This window comes from Homalodisca vitripennis, chromosome 7, assembly GCF_021130785.1.
Source record: "Homalodisca vitripennis isolate AUS2020 chromosome 7, UT_GWSS_2.1, whole genome shotgun sequence".
NCBI classification, from domain to species: domain Eukaryota; kingdom Metazoa; phylum Arthropoda; class Insecta; order Hemiptera; family Cicadellidae; genus Homalodisca; species Homalodisca vitripennis.
The window spans coordinates 105,308,483-105,323,894 of record NC_060213.1 but is presented as its reverse complement, the minus strand read 5'-3'; the positions used below and the strand labels follow the sequence as shown (position 1 = coordinate 105,323,894).

General features: G+C 31.9%; 1 protein-coding gene across 10 annotated transcripts in view; it reads right to left on the bottom strand.

The window, feature by feature from the left end:
- The window catches only part of LOC124366128 (heterogeneous nuclear ribonucleoprotein 27C), a 71,478-nt gene that overhangs the window by 36,148 nt on the left and 19,918 nt on the right, over positions 1-15,412 (bottom strand). For 8 of the 10 annotated variants that reach the window (XM_046822414.1, XM_046822413.1, XM_046822419.1 and 5 more), the window contains exons 2-7: positions 14,485-14,535; positions 10,896-10,936; positions 9,975-10,141; positions 9,059-9,245; positions 6,949-7,031; positions 1,553-1,660 (exon numbers count right to left, since the gene is read on the bottom strand). In XM_046822414.1, the coding sequence (XP_046678370.1) occupies positions 1,553-1,660; positions 6,949-7,031; positions 9,059-9,245; positions 9,975-10,141; positions 10,896-10,936; positions 14,485-14,535 (637 nt within the window). The remainder of the gene's footprint in view (positions 1-1,552; positions 1,661-6,948; positions 7,032-9,058; positions 9,246-9,974; positions 10,142-10,895; positions 10,937-14,484; positions 14,536-15,412) is intronic. The other 2 variants (XM_046822418.1, XM_046822423.1) reach the window with 1 other exon arrangement.

Here is a 15,412-nt window from a genome sequence, read left to right as displayed (position 1 = left end):
TTACTTGATAAAACCAATGAACACCTGTAAAACTACCTACAACCACAAGATAATTTATTTTTGGCTCAAGATAAGGAAACTTCAAAAACTAAAAATAATAAAATAATATATATACCAGAATAATAAATACTATTAGAATCATTAAATATCCTTATACTATCAACAATAACTGATGTCTAAATAGTGGTGTAAAAAGAGTTGAAATATGAATAAATGGTTTTTCTGCTGTTCAGTCTGCCAAAATCAACAATCACAATGAATCACTTTGTTGGGTTCAAAGTGCTACAAAAAACTTGTCAGCAGATTTTTGCCAACAAAGACTTCATTGTGTCTGTCTCGTCATCGATTCATCACCACAGCTAGAAAGTTTACATGCACTTGTCCTATTACAGCTTGCAATTGAAAATCATTTACGTACACGTAAAATATCAATATAAAGAAAATTATAATGAAGAAAAAGAGGCAACAAATTTTAATTTTTCTAAATACAGAACAGTTATATTTTTCTCTAAGGTTTATAAACAATAAAGTTGTGAATGTCATAAAAGTTTAAAGAGGCTCCCACAATGGAAACAAATGGTGTACCAAGCTTGCCAACAAACTGTCATGGTGTTTAAAAGGAATATTTGTGTACCAAGCTTGGCTTTGTTTGTCTATCACCTAGGTGATAGAAAAGTTATTGTGGGATTTACGTCTAATCAGTATCTTTAAAACCGTTCACAACGAGACAACATATCGATTGTTTATCACAAGTTTAGTGTATCTCATAAAAATTCCAGAACACTATTTTTTTATTCTAGGTTCTTAAATAATAGAGTTGTAGATTTTTAAAAGTTTAAACAGCTGCCTTATTGAAACTGCATACAAGTTGGCAAATTTAACTTAGCTGAGACTTTTATAAAATCAATTATCATACAAGTTTCAACTTGTTTTGGGACAGTTATCATTTCCACAAGCCATGTTATAAAGCATAGAGGTATATCATATTTTCAACAGGAGTGGTTTTGGACTCTCGAGTCATTTGTTCGGTGAAGATATGCAGACATTTTTCTAGTGCTACCATAAGGGCGATTGCTATAGGATGATTTTGTATATAAAATCTAACTCAAAATGTAATATTAAAAGGAAGAAATGTTTTAATTAAAAAATATATTTTGCTGTTCAGTCTGCCAAAATCAACAATCACAATGAAGCACTTTGTTGGGTTCAAAGTGCTACAAAAAACTCGTCAGCAGATTTTGGCCAACAAAGACTTTATTGTGTCTGTCTCGTCATCGATTCATCACCACAGCCATACAAATGTTAAGTGCGTTTGATCTATTTCATCTTGCAACTGAAGACCATGTAAATCAAATTTTGATTAAAAACAAAAAAGGGCACCATTCTTAAGCTTCAGTGATTTTGTGTTCAACAACAGCTCCTGTAGAGTTGAGATGAATTTTTCACACTAACCATTTAGCAAGACAGTCTCTCTCTCAAACCAAAAAATGTGGCAAAATAATAAATGTTTAAACTAAAAACTATATTTTGCTTTTCAGTCTACCAGACTCACCCCGCCCATGGCCATGTGACTGGCGTTCTGGGGTGGTCCCCACTGATTGGCGCCAGAGTTGTCGTTCATCTTGCTGGAGTCTCGGGGCTCTGCTTTCTTGATCTCAACCTGCACAGTGAAACCACAATCTTGTAATTGTTATATACAAAAAGTGCTTAACAAACATCCAAGTTCCTTGCAACCGTACTTTCTATATTATTGATGCATCTTTTAAAACATATGCTTTAGTATTACCACCTATTCACGCTTCGTTTGATTTACAATCGGTCTTAGTTTATTTCTGAAAAAATCAAATATTACTTTGTTCAAAGAATCAGACCGGGCAGAGACAAAATAGACCGATATAATATATATATATATATTTAAAACCAATTGCTCCCTATCAAATTTCCAGTTTTTTAATACAGATTATATGTTTATAAAATAAATAAATCTACTGGATTTTAGGGTTAGTAGACAACTAAAAAAATTTGCAAGTCAATATAACAAGTCCAGTTTTAACGTTACTTTGAAATGATTTGAGTTTTACTTTAAATAAATCACTATCACTATGCTTTATATTTCATAATAATTTACTAAATTTGCTAAGAGTTTCAAAATTTTGAGCAATAAGCAGTCCAGTACGTTAAATTGACATTTGATCTCTATACCAATATTATCAGTTCCACCTTTTCAAATTAATATCACTGGAGAAGAAGTTACATTTAATAAACTAATATTAAAAAATATTATAAATTGATTTGATTGATCAATATTTTTAATTGATTAAGTGTTAGAGAGAGTACATATCTTAACTGAGTATTTGGGTACTCATTATTTCTCATGAGTTTAATCAATTGAAACTTTTTAAACGACTTCGGCAATTGAAAATTGTAGTAAAATAAAATTTAACACTTTCTAGAATATTAATTTTGATCTCCACGCTAGCTTAAAAATTAAATAAAATTTAATCAATCACACCATCCCTTAGTTCTCAGGTCAAATTGTAAAACATTCATTCCTCATTTACGTTTTCAAAGAAATAACCATGCAAAAGTAAGGAATGAGTAGAAAGTATAAAACAGTTTTTGAAGACATCTTTAAGCAGATCTGAGTAGTTTGAAAGGAGGGTTGCATTTAAGATAGAGAGCAGGTTCAAGTCAAAGACAACTTAGTTTTATGTGTTAATTGAATCAACAAATTTTTGTCTGAACAATATATAATTTTTTTTATTATGAGAAAACTATGGAATGGATTTGATTTAATTAAGCTTAAAATTTTCTTTTAAATGAATAGACTCCAATGTAACCTAAATCTTAGATTAAATAATCTTATTGGATTTTCCAAACATGATTTAATGAGATTTGAAAATTCTAAGTAATAAATATAAAACCTATAGTTAATCTGATAATCATCTTAAAACTTCTAATACCATTTAGTCCTAAATAATTGTTACCATCATAAATATAAAAAATCAATTTGAATAGCTTTTAATATTTACTAGGAGATACTACTCCTTTTCGGTTTGTGGGTTGACTACACTCCAAATAAGTAAATACTATTATAAAAGCTATGTAAAGCTTACAACCTAATTTTGCCTAGCACCAATTTAAAATTTAATTGTACATTAAGTAATTACTACTATAAGAAACCTTGTCCCAAAAATATTTAAATATATAAGGCATGTTGATAGTGAATATAATTTTAAAATAAAGAGGTAATTCCAATTAAAATAACTAAAAATTCCAGTACACAGATCTTAGTTTTAACTGAAGCTTATTAAGAAATTTCCTTAGAACTAATAATTTTTGATCAGAAAATAATGTACATAACGTATACTGATTTTGAAGACTAAAGTAATCTATTTCTCAGACGCTCAATAGGTAAAATACATTGAAGTAGGAACAACTAACTTTATGGATATACAATTATATTCACATCAATTATGTAAATAAAAAATAATTTAAACTTACACATAACAGCTTTTAGAACAGTGAGTGAATTAGTTTAAGATTTATACTGCACAAAAGTTGCTTGTCCTTTACGATAATTCAATACAGTAGAGTCCCGCCAATCCGAACTAATTGGGACCGAACCTTGTTTCGGATTGACGGGAAATTCGGACTAGGCGGATTTTTGTTAAATAGTACCATTTATCAACTTTCAAGTGCAATTTACGTGGTTTTAAAAACAATTAAATGCATACAATAATCAAATGCAATAAACAATAGTAAGTACGTATTAAACGTAATAATAATATTACAGCTTCCTGTCTTTGTACGGTAACATCGCGTGGGTCGAAACTGAGTGCCATTGTTTGTGCGTAATGAATCTAGTAGAAGCCACCTGTCTGTGGTGGGCGGGGCGAGTTGGTCGGTGACCTTGAAACAGTGTGGCGCGCAAAACTATTGGACTGCCACTACCTCACCCCTATCCCCTCCACCACGCACCCCGGTGACGAGTGGCGAGACGACAGTTAGTGCAATCTTCCATACGCGCAGCACGTGCTCTTACTGTGTATTCTGTAGTTTGTGGTTTGCAGTTTTGTTTGTTCTTTGCTCTGCTCTGTGCGTATATCCGATATCATTATGGCTAGTGTGTACGTTTAAAAGAAAAACTCGAAGTTCTCAAAAGACTAGACAATGGTTGAAAGTGCTACTCAACTTTAAATTGAATTTGGTGTCGGTAAAGCGACGATCAGTGACTGGAAAAAGAAGCGGGCAAAAATCGAACAATTTTGCTCTGTTACAAGTGAAAACACTCTAGAAAAACGTCAAACTACTACTGTGTCATCGTATGACAAACTCGATGAAGCACTTTACTTGTGGTTTTCTCAAGAGAGACAAAAAGGCATTCCCATTACCGGCCCTCTTATTAAAGAAAAGGCGCTTCTACTAAACATCCTTATGGGAGGCGATCCGTCCTTCATTTTCGGCTAGTTGCGGTTTTTTAGATCGGTGGAAAAAAAAGGCACGGTATCAGGCAACTGACTGTAACTGGCGAAAAGATGTCTGCAGACAGCAACGCAGCCGCAGAGTATCTTCAGGAGTTCAAAGAAATTACATCCTCCTACTCACCCCAGCAAGTGTACAACGCTGATGAAACGGGGCCTTAAATTTCAAAGCGTTGCCAACAAAGAGCCTAGCTTCAAGAGAAGAAAAGTCCGCTCCAGGATTTAAAAATGGATAAGCAACGACTAACCGTATTAGCATGCAGCAACGCTTCCGCCACCAATAAGATACCTTTGATGGTTATCGGTAAATCCAAAAAAAAACCTCGATGTTTTAAAAACATGAATATGAACGCTCTGCCGGTTTTACTATAAAAAAAACCAAAAGAAAGCTTGGATGGATCGTGCTTTGTTTCAAGAATGGTTTGAGAAACAATTTGTGCCCAACGTGAGAGCCTACAATGAAGAAAATGGACTGCCTGATAGAGCGTTGTTACTCATAGATAACGCTCCGTCCCATCCGGATGACTTAGAGCTGGTTATTTGGTGATATAAAAGCCCATTTTTCTACCACCTGAACGTTACTTCGATCATACAACCAATGGACCCAAGGAGTTTCTACAAGCGTTGAAGCAAAATTATCGGAAAAAAGCTGCTCCGAAGCCTGCTTGAGGAAATTGAAGACCTCACAATTCTCCAAAAGCTTAAGAAAATCACGATCAAAGATGTAATTTTCTGGGTGGCAGAGGCTTGGGAGAACACAAGCGTAGGAGCTCTGCAGAAATCTTGGAAAAATCTTTGGCCTGATCTGCAGTTTGTTGAAGAGGTTGTTCCACCGGTAAATGAATGCGAACTTCTTCCTCTTGTAAAAAAAATACCGGGATGCGAAAATGTAGAGAAGGAGTGTGTTGATGAGTGGACGGCTGTAGATGACAAAGGCTTCGAGGAGTACACAGACGAAGGACATCGTGGCACAGGTGCAAGGAGTCCCAGCTGATGACTCATGTAGCAGTGAGGATGAGGGAGACGCCCATACTACCGATATTGTTCCACACAGCGCAGCTGCAAGTGCCTTTGACCTCGCTCTACGCTACGTCGAGCAACATGCCGCTGCTACTTCCCCAATGACGTAATGTTCATTCGGCGTTGGCGAAACATTGCATCGTCCAGTCGTTTTAGTGTGTTTTGCGTCAAAAGAAGATCACTGACTTTAGGTCTTAAGAAAGTGTTGGGTTTTGCAGTGTTTTGTTTTACGTTTTTATCCCTTATTGTGTCCAAGTTAAAGTACAAATTATTTGCTAAGCCTTGCGTAGGGGTTTGTACATTATAAATACAGTACAGTAACAGTACTATGTTTCATTTATTAAACAGTATAAATTCCGTACAATGTATGTATCATCTAACGTTTCAAATGTAATTTCAGTTTCTATATGTCAGTAAGTAAATGCTTTGAGAAATAAAACTTACGTTTTACTATAATAACTGATTTTAATTTATTTTCCTGCCTTTTTAGCAATTTTATATTTTCTCCTAGCCTGTTCGGATTAGGGCGGATTTTCGGATTGGCGGGGTTCGGATCGGCGGGACTCTACTGTATTTTTATTTATCAGAAATACCTACTTTAATAAACACATTCAACATTAGACAGTAACATAATTACACTTAAACTATTTCAATAAATGCATTATTATAGCGCTCAAGGGAATATTTGCAAACTTTTTTACTGTTAAACATAGAACAATGTTTGTGCTTTAGTAGAATTTTCTTTCTAAACAAGGGATACATATTTCAGTGAAAGCAGCATAAAGGGATTTGACCTCAAAGTATGAGAAAAATTAATTAAGACAAAAATTTAATAATTGATCTAAAATTACAAAATTACTTAAAAAGTATAATCCACTCACTGTTAAGCCTTAAGCACCTCCACATAACATTGATGAGCCTATTATTACCTTACACAGATGAGAGGTGACACGATAATGCCAACAAAATTTGAAATAATATAAAAATGTGTAAAGCAAATGAACATAAAACCAGCCACACAACCCACAACCTTAAATCCCACCTGAAAACAGTCAGTGTATTTCAATCAAACTCATTGAACTTCATTGGCATGCGATTCATTCAGTGAAAATGATAAAACTACAATAAACACTGTCAATCAACAGCTGCATGAAGAACTGTTGTCTGTTGCCAAAATTATTTTCTCTTGTCATTTTGCTTAATCAATTTTAAGTATAATCTACATGTCACTTGTAAGAAAACATAAAAAAGTGTATAAGCGAATATAAATTAAGCACAATAGGTGCCTAGAAACATTTAATTTAAATTTAAAAACTTTTTCTTAAAAAGCCAGTGTTTTAATATTGCACATTTAGCTAAATGAGTAAATCACTTGAAAGAATTTCACATAATTTGGTAACAGACAAAGTGAGAATATCCGCAAAAGAGTGGCAGTTTTAAGTACCTGCTTGCCACTAAGGTTGACGAAATGTTCTGAAACGCATCTCTCCACTGATTCCTCGTCTTCGAATGACAAAAAGCCAAAGCCTAAACACCAAAATGACGTCCGTTGTTGAGGAGCCTCACTGCTGCCGGCCTAACCTAGGTCCAGGGCTACTCATGCTCTACATTACTCTACGCTATCTACAATTTGTAGGCCTACCACACGATTTAGATTCACTGCTACCCAATTAGAAAGTGCTGCTAACATAATAGTTGCTTGAATTTTGATTAAGTTTAATTTCATAACTTGTTTATAATTTTATTTCATGACTTAAAATGTTTACTTTCAAAATGAATGATAAGGTGACATTCCACAACAGTTAAATAAAGTAGCACTATTGCAAACACTTTTATATTCAAATATAATCTAGTATTTTGATTTGAAAGATTAATGCCAACAATTGAAACTTTAAATAAAAAAAAGGTTGGTTACTGTTAGACATAAGAGATTTATTTTGAAACACAGACTTTTTTTTGGGATCAGTGCATGGAAAACAGATTTATTTAAGGAATGTTCATTACAATTTTATAGAAAGGCTCTCTACGTAAAATTGATAGTTAAAATTGGTAGGCCTACATAATTTTCATATCTTAAAAAACACTAAAAATTTTTTAACGATAAAATGATTTAAATTAGTTATAAATAATTAAGCATTATTTTATTCATCATAAAATATATATATCTTAGATATGCTACTGTTAATTTTGAGTTTACGCAACTAAAAGATCTATGCGTAAAACTAAACTATACTAGCAAGCTTAACCGCCAACTTAGGCTAAATAACACTTGGATTTGAAAAACAAAAAATTGATGAAAAGGTTCGGTTGGCAGCAGTGTATAAGCCCATTAGAATACAAATAGAACTTATAACAGACCTATAGACAAACAAACACATATTAATTAACACATTTTACTCAATCGTATGAAAATATGTCACAAGTACAAACAGGAAAGCCAATCAGGGCTTGACAATTTCGAAAAGAGCACAGAACTTTTTAAAAAATTAAGACAATCGCTTAACACCAATTAAAACAAAACTACTGCTCAGTTATGCTTACCAAGTGATTTTCACAGCTAGCTAAAAGGTCTACAATATATAAAAATGGTTCTATGTAAAAATGCACTTTGACAACAAAACTGAGACAGGTTAGCTTCAATAACATGTTTAACTTGCATTATAAATTCTTTAAAAAGTTCTAGAGCCAGTTAACTATCGAATTGAATCTAGTAAAACAATTTGAATATTTTGTACAATATACAACAAATTAAAAGTTTTGTTTAAAATTGGGCTATATATTAATTTTAAGTCAATTATTATAAGTATATTATCTCCTTGAAAAATCAGACTATTATTATATTTCCTTATACAATATAGGCCTTATTTTTACACTAATCTTCTAAATTATCATTTCACAATAATAAATTTTATAAATACCCAAAATTTAGAAAATAATAACATTAATATGCTAGACTACATTAATTAAATGTATAAAAATATAGGTAAAACTACAAAATTTACAGTAATTCCAAAGGCCTATTTACTAAATGTCTTTGTAATCTACCTATAATTTAACACAAATAAAATATTCTTAAGATCTTTAGTAAACTAGTAAGTTTTTAAACAGTACATTTTAATAAGCATAAATTAATATTTAAATATTGTTTAATTTCTATCCAGTTTTATTAAATCAATAAAAATAGCCCATTATATTAAATAGATTAAAATAGTTTTTGTACAATATATTGTGTAAAATATTGTTATGGGAGATAGGCTACCATTCTTTTTGCTAGGTGGTTTGTCATAACTTGCTTTAGAACCTTCAAATTAATACAAGATTGCAGGGATCTCAAGCAGATTTTATAAAAAATTGTTTTGACTTTTACAAACAAAAATATTTTAATCTTTTCAAATAAGGTCAGTGATTTAGGAGAAATTAAATTTAAACTTTACCAATAAATCAATTTAAAAATACAAACGTGAATTTTTACAATACAATTTCCTAAGAAGCTAAATATATTATAAAGAATGGTAGTCTAGACCCATAAAATCCCATTTGTCGTGCATTCTTACCCCTTGACTTTTTCTTCTCTTGATCATACATAATCACAACTTCCATGACTTTCCCAAAGCGCATAAAGTATGTCCTCAGATCCGTTTCAGTAACATTGGAAGGAAGTCCTCCAAGGAAAACTTTTGGATAACTGCTGCTACGCTTAGGTTTCTGCAATGTCCTCGGGTTACAGGGCTTAGGATCAATCTAAAAAATACAACAAACATTTTCGTTATCAATTGGAAAGGAACTATGTAGAATAGTAATACGTTGAAGACGAATCTTCATCCACGATTCTAATTCGATTGACAGGATTCAACAATCAAATCTGCAAAGATCAGCCACATTATTGGTCATCAGTAGTTAGTACATTACTAATCAATACAGGTTTTTGTTGTACTTTGTTAATGAATATTGATACATAATATAATTAACTAATTATGGTTGTATTTTCTATATTTATATTTGTGCATGTATGGCTGGGAGTCTGCCATGTTCAACCGCATATCGGCAGTATGTAAATTATCAATCACTGTATGAAACCAGTTTTTCTTTTACTTTGTTTATGAAAAACTGTAGGTAGATAACATAATACAAACATTATTATGATTTTGTAAATAATATCTTGCTTGCAATTTGTATTCTCTTTGTATGTTTTTTGCAATGTTATGCATCTTATGTCTCTATGTGCATGTCAGCTGTTAGTCGAGAAGCAAACAAAAATTTAAATTATACAAATATATAACCATATTTCTTTTGAGATTTAAGGCATATACTCTGTAAGCCCATATTATAATCTATCATGTGACTAAAGAGTGGTATTCTTGGATTATTTTTTATTTAGTGCTAGTTTCCAAATGTCTAAAAATAACAGAAACTAGATATATGACTTTTGAATGAGTACTGGTGTTTAATTATTTTGTAACAGGTACTGACCGTTCTTCCATCAAGTTGATGAGGCCCATTCTGTAAGACCAGGGTAACATTTGCTGGGTCTGCGAAAGTGACAAAGCCAAAACCTCTAGATCGGCCACTCTCGCTGTTCTTCATCACCACACAATCGATGACCTCACCATATCTACTGAAGTACCTCTGCAAGTTTTCTGTTCAAACAGACAACTATACATTAGAATAAGGTGACTTGAAAACTGGTATAAAGGACACAGAGAAAACTATTCAAAATTTATTTTCAAACCCTTTTAAAAAAACTACGTAATTATTCCTATTATTAAATAGGAACAGTGTGCAACTAACTTATACAAAGTATTGACCACTTCCATTGAAATAGACATGGGATTTTGGATAGTAAGTAGGAATTGGGAAAATTCAAAACTTTACTATTTTTTATAATAGGTACCACCAATACATATAAGCTATGGCCCAATTTATGATAAAAAACTCAGTGCTCAGCAATTTTAAACATACCTTTCTCAAATGTTACTTGAAAAATATACATATTATGCAGTGTATATAGTGTTCCGTGAAAACATGCGGTTTTAGATTGAATAGCTTTGTGACACATCTCTTTTTAGCTAAAAAAAATGAGACCTAGTTTCAAAATAAACTGTTACAAATTTTATTCAAAATATGAGAAGCCACATAATAGCATTGAGAACAAAAATTGAACTTAAATGGCAAAATTAATAACCTTATCTTATTGGCCAGATTTAGTAAACACATCCTAGACTTTCCCAATAAGCACTTAGGACAGTGAACTTGACTCCAAAACAAAATATTTTCACCAATGAACAAAACATTTAGTTGAAATTTGATTTAAAAAAACATGATAAAGTGCTATACTAGGACTTGAAAGGTTATATCCTCTAAAAATAGAAAAGAAAAATAAATATTTAATACCTTGTGTGGTCTCCCAGCTTAAGCCTCCAACAAATAATTTTCTGAAACAGATAAGAACAATGTTAAATGAATAATATTTATAAATAAAAATGCCATTATGAACCAAAATGCAGAAAGTATGACATCTCTGTGAAGAATAAGGGAATCTATAGTTCTATAAATAGTAATATGGCTGTTTACGAAGGCTTTCAATAATTTATAAAATAAAACTGGTCCAGAGAACTTAACGACAATTGGTGAAACAAGTTTGGTACTTGGAGATTATAGGCTATTACTGATATGAGCTTACAACCATTTAATTCACATACTTACAACCTCAAATACAAGTATGATTGGAAATGTACTAGAAAATTCTGCATTGGTTGAACGTTTTGTGATTATGCTAAACTGGCAAGAGTATATGAGGCAATTTTTAATACTAGGGGGTATATTAGCTCATAAATGGTCCCATCTTGGTCTGCCTCATTTGAAACTTTAACTGTGAATATTAATTGGGCATACAATTAATAAAATAGCGTTCAAATATTTCAAAAAATGATAGCAGCCGAGATTCACCCACAAATCATTTGTGGTTTATGATGACTGAAGAAAGTACGCCAAATGGTGTGAGAAAATGGAAGAACATTCACAATGAAAAATAAGAGAAAAGTTATAATTAATAAGATGTATATAATACAAATGTATCTTCACTAGTATACTTCTATTTCAAAATGGAGGTTACTTCTAAAATAATCTTCACAATATAATATTGGGAGGGCAGCATAAAGGTGAATTTCTTTCTTCTTGGAATGGAGAACTTGATTACAATGTGGAAATATATAATTTTACACAGAAGTTGAAAAAAAAGAAAATTTTAATTGTCCTATTCCAAAAAATTTATAAACCTACGTAAAAAATAACCAGCTAAAAATTCCAAATTTAACTTTGAATAAGAATGGATATGGCTAGTACATACATTTTGTTGAATTTAACAGAGAAAGATATTGTTGAAAAATTAGAAAATGTACAAATGTTAATCTTATACTTAGAAGGATTAAAAACTAATTAAATGTACAATAACATACATTATTAGTATTAAAAATACTCAGTTTTATATATACAAACATTTGACCCAAGTTGAAACCTTGAAGTAAAACAGCAAAATTAAAACTTTTTACATAATGGGTAAGAAAATCTTTTAAAAGAATCACATAAAAATTACATCTTTATAGTGATGTGGTTCAGGTAAATGCCAATGGGTAGTGATGGATGGCTGAGTATTTACCCAATGTCGTAAGTCATAAAGAAGGGTATTTTTAGTTTTTTAACTTTATTCAACACTTATTGATGTTTGATGAAGTATAAAGGAAACTGGTATTGAAAGATAAAACACAGGCATTTTGATACCTTAAACTGAAATTACCTACCAACAATATTTACCCTTAAAATACTCTGTAAAGAGCATGTCTGGTTTATTTACTATTATTTGAAGCCTTATTGTGTTTCTTAGTTGCTTTGTAATTGTCTTTTTCTAAAATAAAATTATAAAAACATCATTGTTTTATTATATGCTGAAAATTCTGTAAGGGTGGTAACATTTTTTTACAGTGTATTATATCTGTACGTACAGCAAAATACCAGAAACATAATACCAGAGAAGCCAATCATGGTCTAAAAGTGTATACGAGGCACGTCCAGAAAAGTGTACTGGTACTCTTACTGGTAGGGAATACTTTTTCGACATGTTGGCAACACTACCACGTAGCCTGAATCCTCCCCTTCAAAACAAGACCAATCCGAGGTTAGTGTGTTGAAAACTCTTGACGCAGTAGCATCTATCGCGACAAATGTCGATTGTATCTCCCGCCAAGTGTGAAATTCGGGCCTCATTCGCTACCTCGTCGTGAAGGGAAAAGCTCCGGTTGAAATTTGGGGTGAAAACAGACTAATTGAACAGACTAATGTAGCCATAGACGTATCCAGGGAGCTTGCGTTTTGGTGTGAGGTTAGCCGCTAAGTGGCAGTGGCCAAATCAGGGGATAGAGCAAGCAGGCTAGTGCCGAGCAGTGGTGGGGATACTGGGAGAGGGCAGCATCACAGCAGCAGCTGTATTTACCCCACCCTGAGTGAACTATAATCGTCCAATGTCTTTTTGTAAGCTGTTTAATTATCATTACCAAGTCCCAGTTCAAATTTCTGTTAATCGTAATAACTTTCTAGTGTTAATAAACTCAAGAAAAACATTCACTCTGATTCATAAATATCTGGGCATTTTATACCCCTGCATGTCTGTAATGTTGGCTCAATTCAGCATAATATAATGTTTAATAAGTAATTTTAAGACATCATTACCAATCTTTTTTACAAGTCATAGTTAATTTTGTTTTTAATGAGACAAATTTGAACTTAAATAGACCCTAAAGTGTTATCAAAGTTCACAAACACAATGTAAAATCCACTATAAAGCTCCTTCCTTAGTCATATTGTTATTTTTCTCCACTTTAATATTAATAGATCAAGTAGGTTTCAATCCATTTAATTCAATAACACTAGACAAGACAAAATAGGTGTTACTTCTGAAATTTTAAATTAACTACATCAAAAAAATTAATAAATAAATATTTCTCTTAATTTTTCAAATTATAATAATTAGTATATATTTTCTTGATATGCTAAAACATTGAATGTAATTTATGATAAATTAAAATGAATTATTACAAGCCATATAACTTCTCTATTTGAAAAAAATTTGAAAATATTAATTTAAAAATATCATAGGTAGGCCATTTGTACAGAAAATCTTAAATACTACTCTACTGACTTGTTGAAATAATTAACAATTTCAAGTAATCCCAACCAAAACCATGACATTGCAAGGAGTAAACCATATACAATTTATGTACATAAGAACTCTCTTGGCTGATAAACTAAACTTTGGAACTCTAACTTAAACAGTATATAACATTAAATAAATTAAATTGTTATAATCAAAGTAATACACAATAACCTCTCTTTGGAACTTCCTTTAACTGTCAAGAGGAAATATATCAATGATTACGGAATAGTATATATTTACTTCTATGAAGCTAGTACTTATCCAATTTCGACATTTATTCACAATAACTTGTAATTTCCCATAACAAAACAATTGTTTTGCTTTTTTAGTAACATGGATTAGAAAAATTCCTTAATGCGCAGAATTGTTCACCTATGTTAGAACAGACAAAATTTCTATTGACAATAAATAAGTATTGCAGCAAAAAGTTTACATATATCACGTTGAATTCATACTACACTTTCCCAATCCCATTTATAGACTGGTAGGACTATTTCATTAGATATCTTAAGACACATTCGTTTTTGGAAATTCTTAAGATTAACAGTATTAACAGTAAGATTTAAGTACAGTACCATGAATTTCAGAAACTTCATGTAATAAATGTTATAAAGTCGAAGGAAACATCTGATTTTAAACCCTAATTATCTGGCTTTAAATTTTTAAATAAAGGCAACATTAATGGACCCGGCACCTTTAAAGAAGGATTATGAATTCTTAACTTTTCATTATTAAGTCTTAGGTCTATGAAAGAAATTTATAAATACTACTAACTCATGGGAACTGTTTTTTCCATTTCTCGCCCCTTGATCATCAGTCTCCCGCCTGAACAAGAGAACACACTTTGTAGAAAAATTGTAAATGTTAGTTGGTTCTAAAAAACATTCAAGAAAATAACTTTTCACAGTATTAGCTCAACTTACAAAAATTAACTTAATAAGTCTACTTTTAGCGATAATCACTTACAACATATTTAAACTGCTTTATTTTTAAGCCAAGAATTAGATACCAAAGTTGAAACATTTAATATCTAATAGAACCTTTGAATAATTTTGTAGTTTCTAAATGAGAGAAACTTAAATGTTCCCATGTCCAGCACTTTATATACAAATAATCTCCCATTTATTAACCCTGGAACTGGCAAACGCCCGATATCGGGCGTTTTAGTCGCATCCTAGATGGCAGCGCCCGATATCGGGCGTTTTAACATGTCTTTTATTTCTCAATATTACGTACTTAAAACACGATCAAAGAGTATCGGTATTGATACCAATCGAAAGAGGAAGGTTCAATTTATGTAAATAATACACTAATAAATAGTTCTATCGTTTCGTTACACGTCCATACGTTTTATAATCTCTGAACTTTTTGGTTACATTCTTCCGCATACCGCGCTAGTTGCGCGCGCAGCGATGAGTCAACTGGTTCATTCAGCTATTGTTATTTCGTCAGCTGCATGGTGTTCTGTCTGGTTTATTGTTTGTTTGAGTTCGTTGTAATGATGGCTGTGTATATGACGCGATAATAGTAGGTTTTTTGTGCGTGTTTACGTAATGGATCGTAATTTCCGCGATCGTTCAAGTGACATTTGACATAACTAGAAGAGCATCAATCGAAAGAGGAAGGTTCAATTTATGTAAATAATACACTAATAAATAATTGTATCGTTTCGTTGCTCGTCCATACGTTTTATAATCTCTAA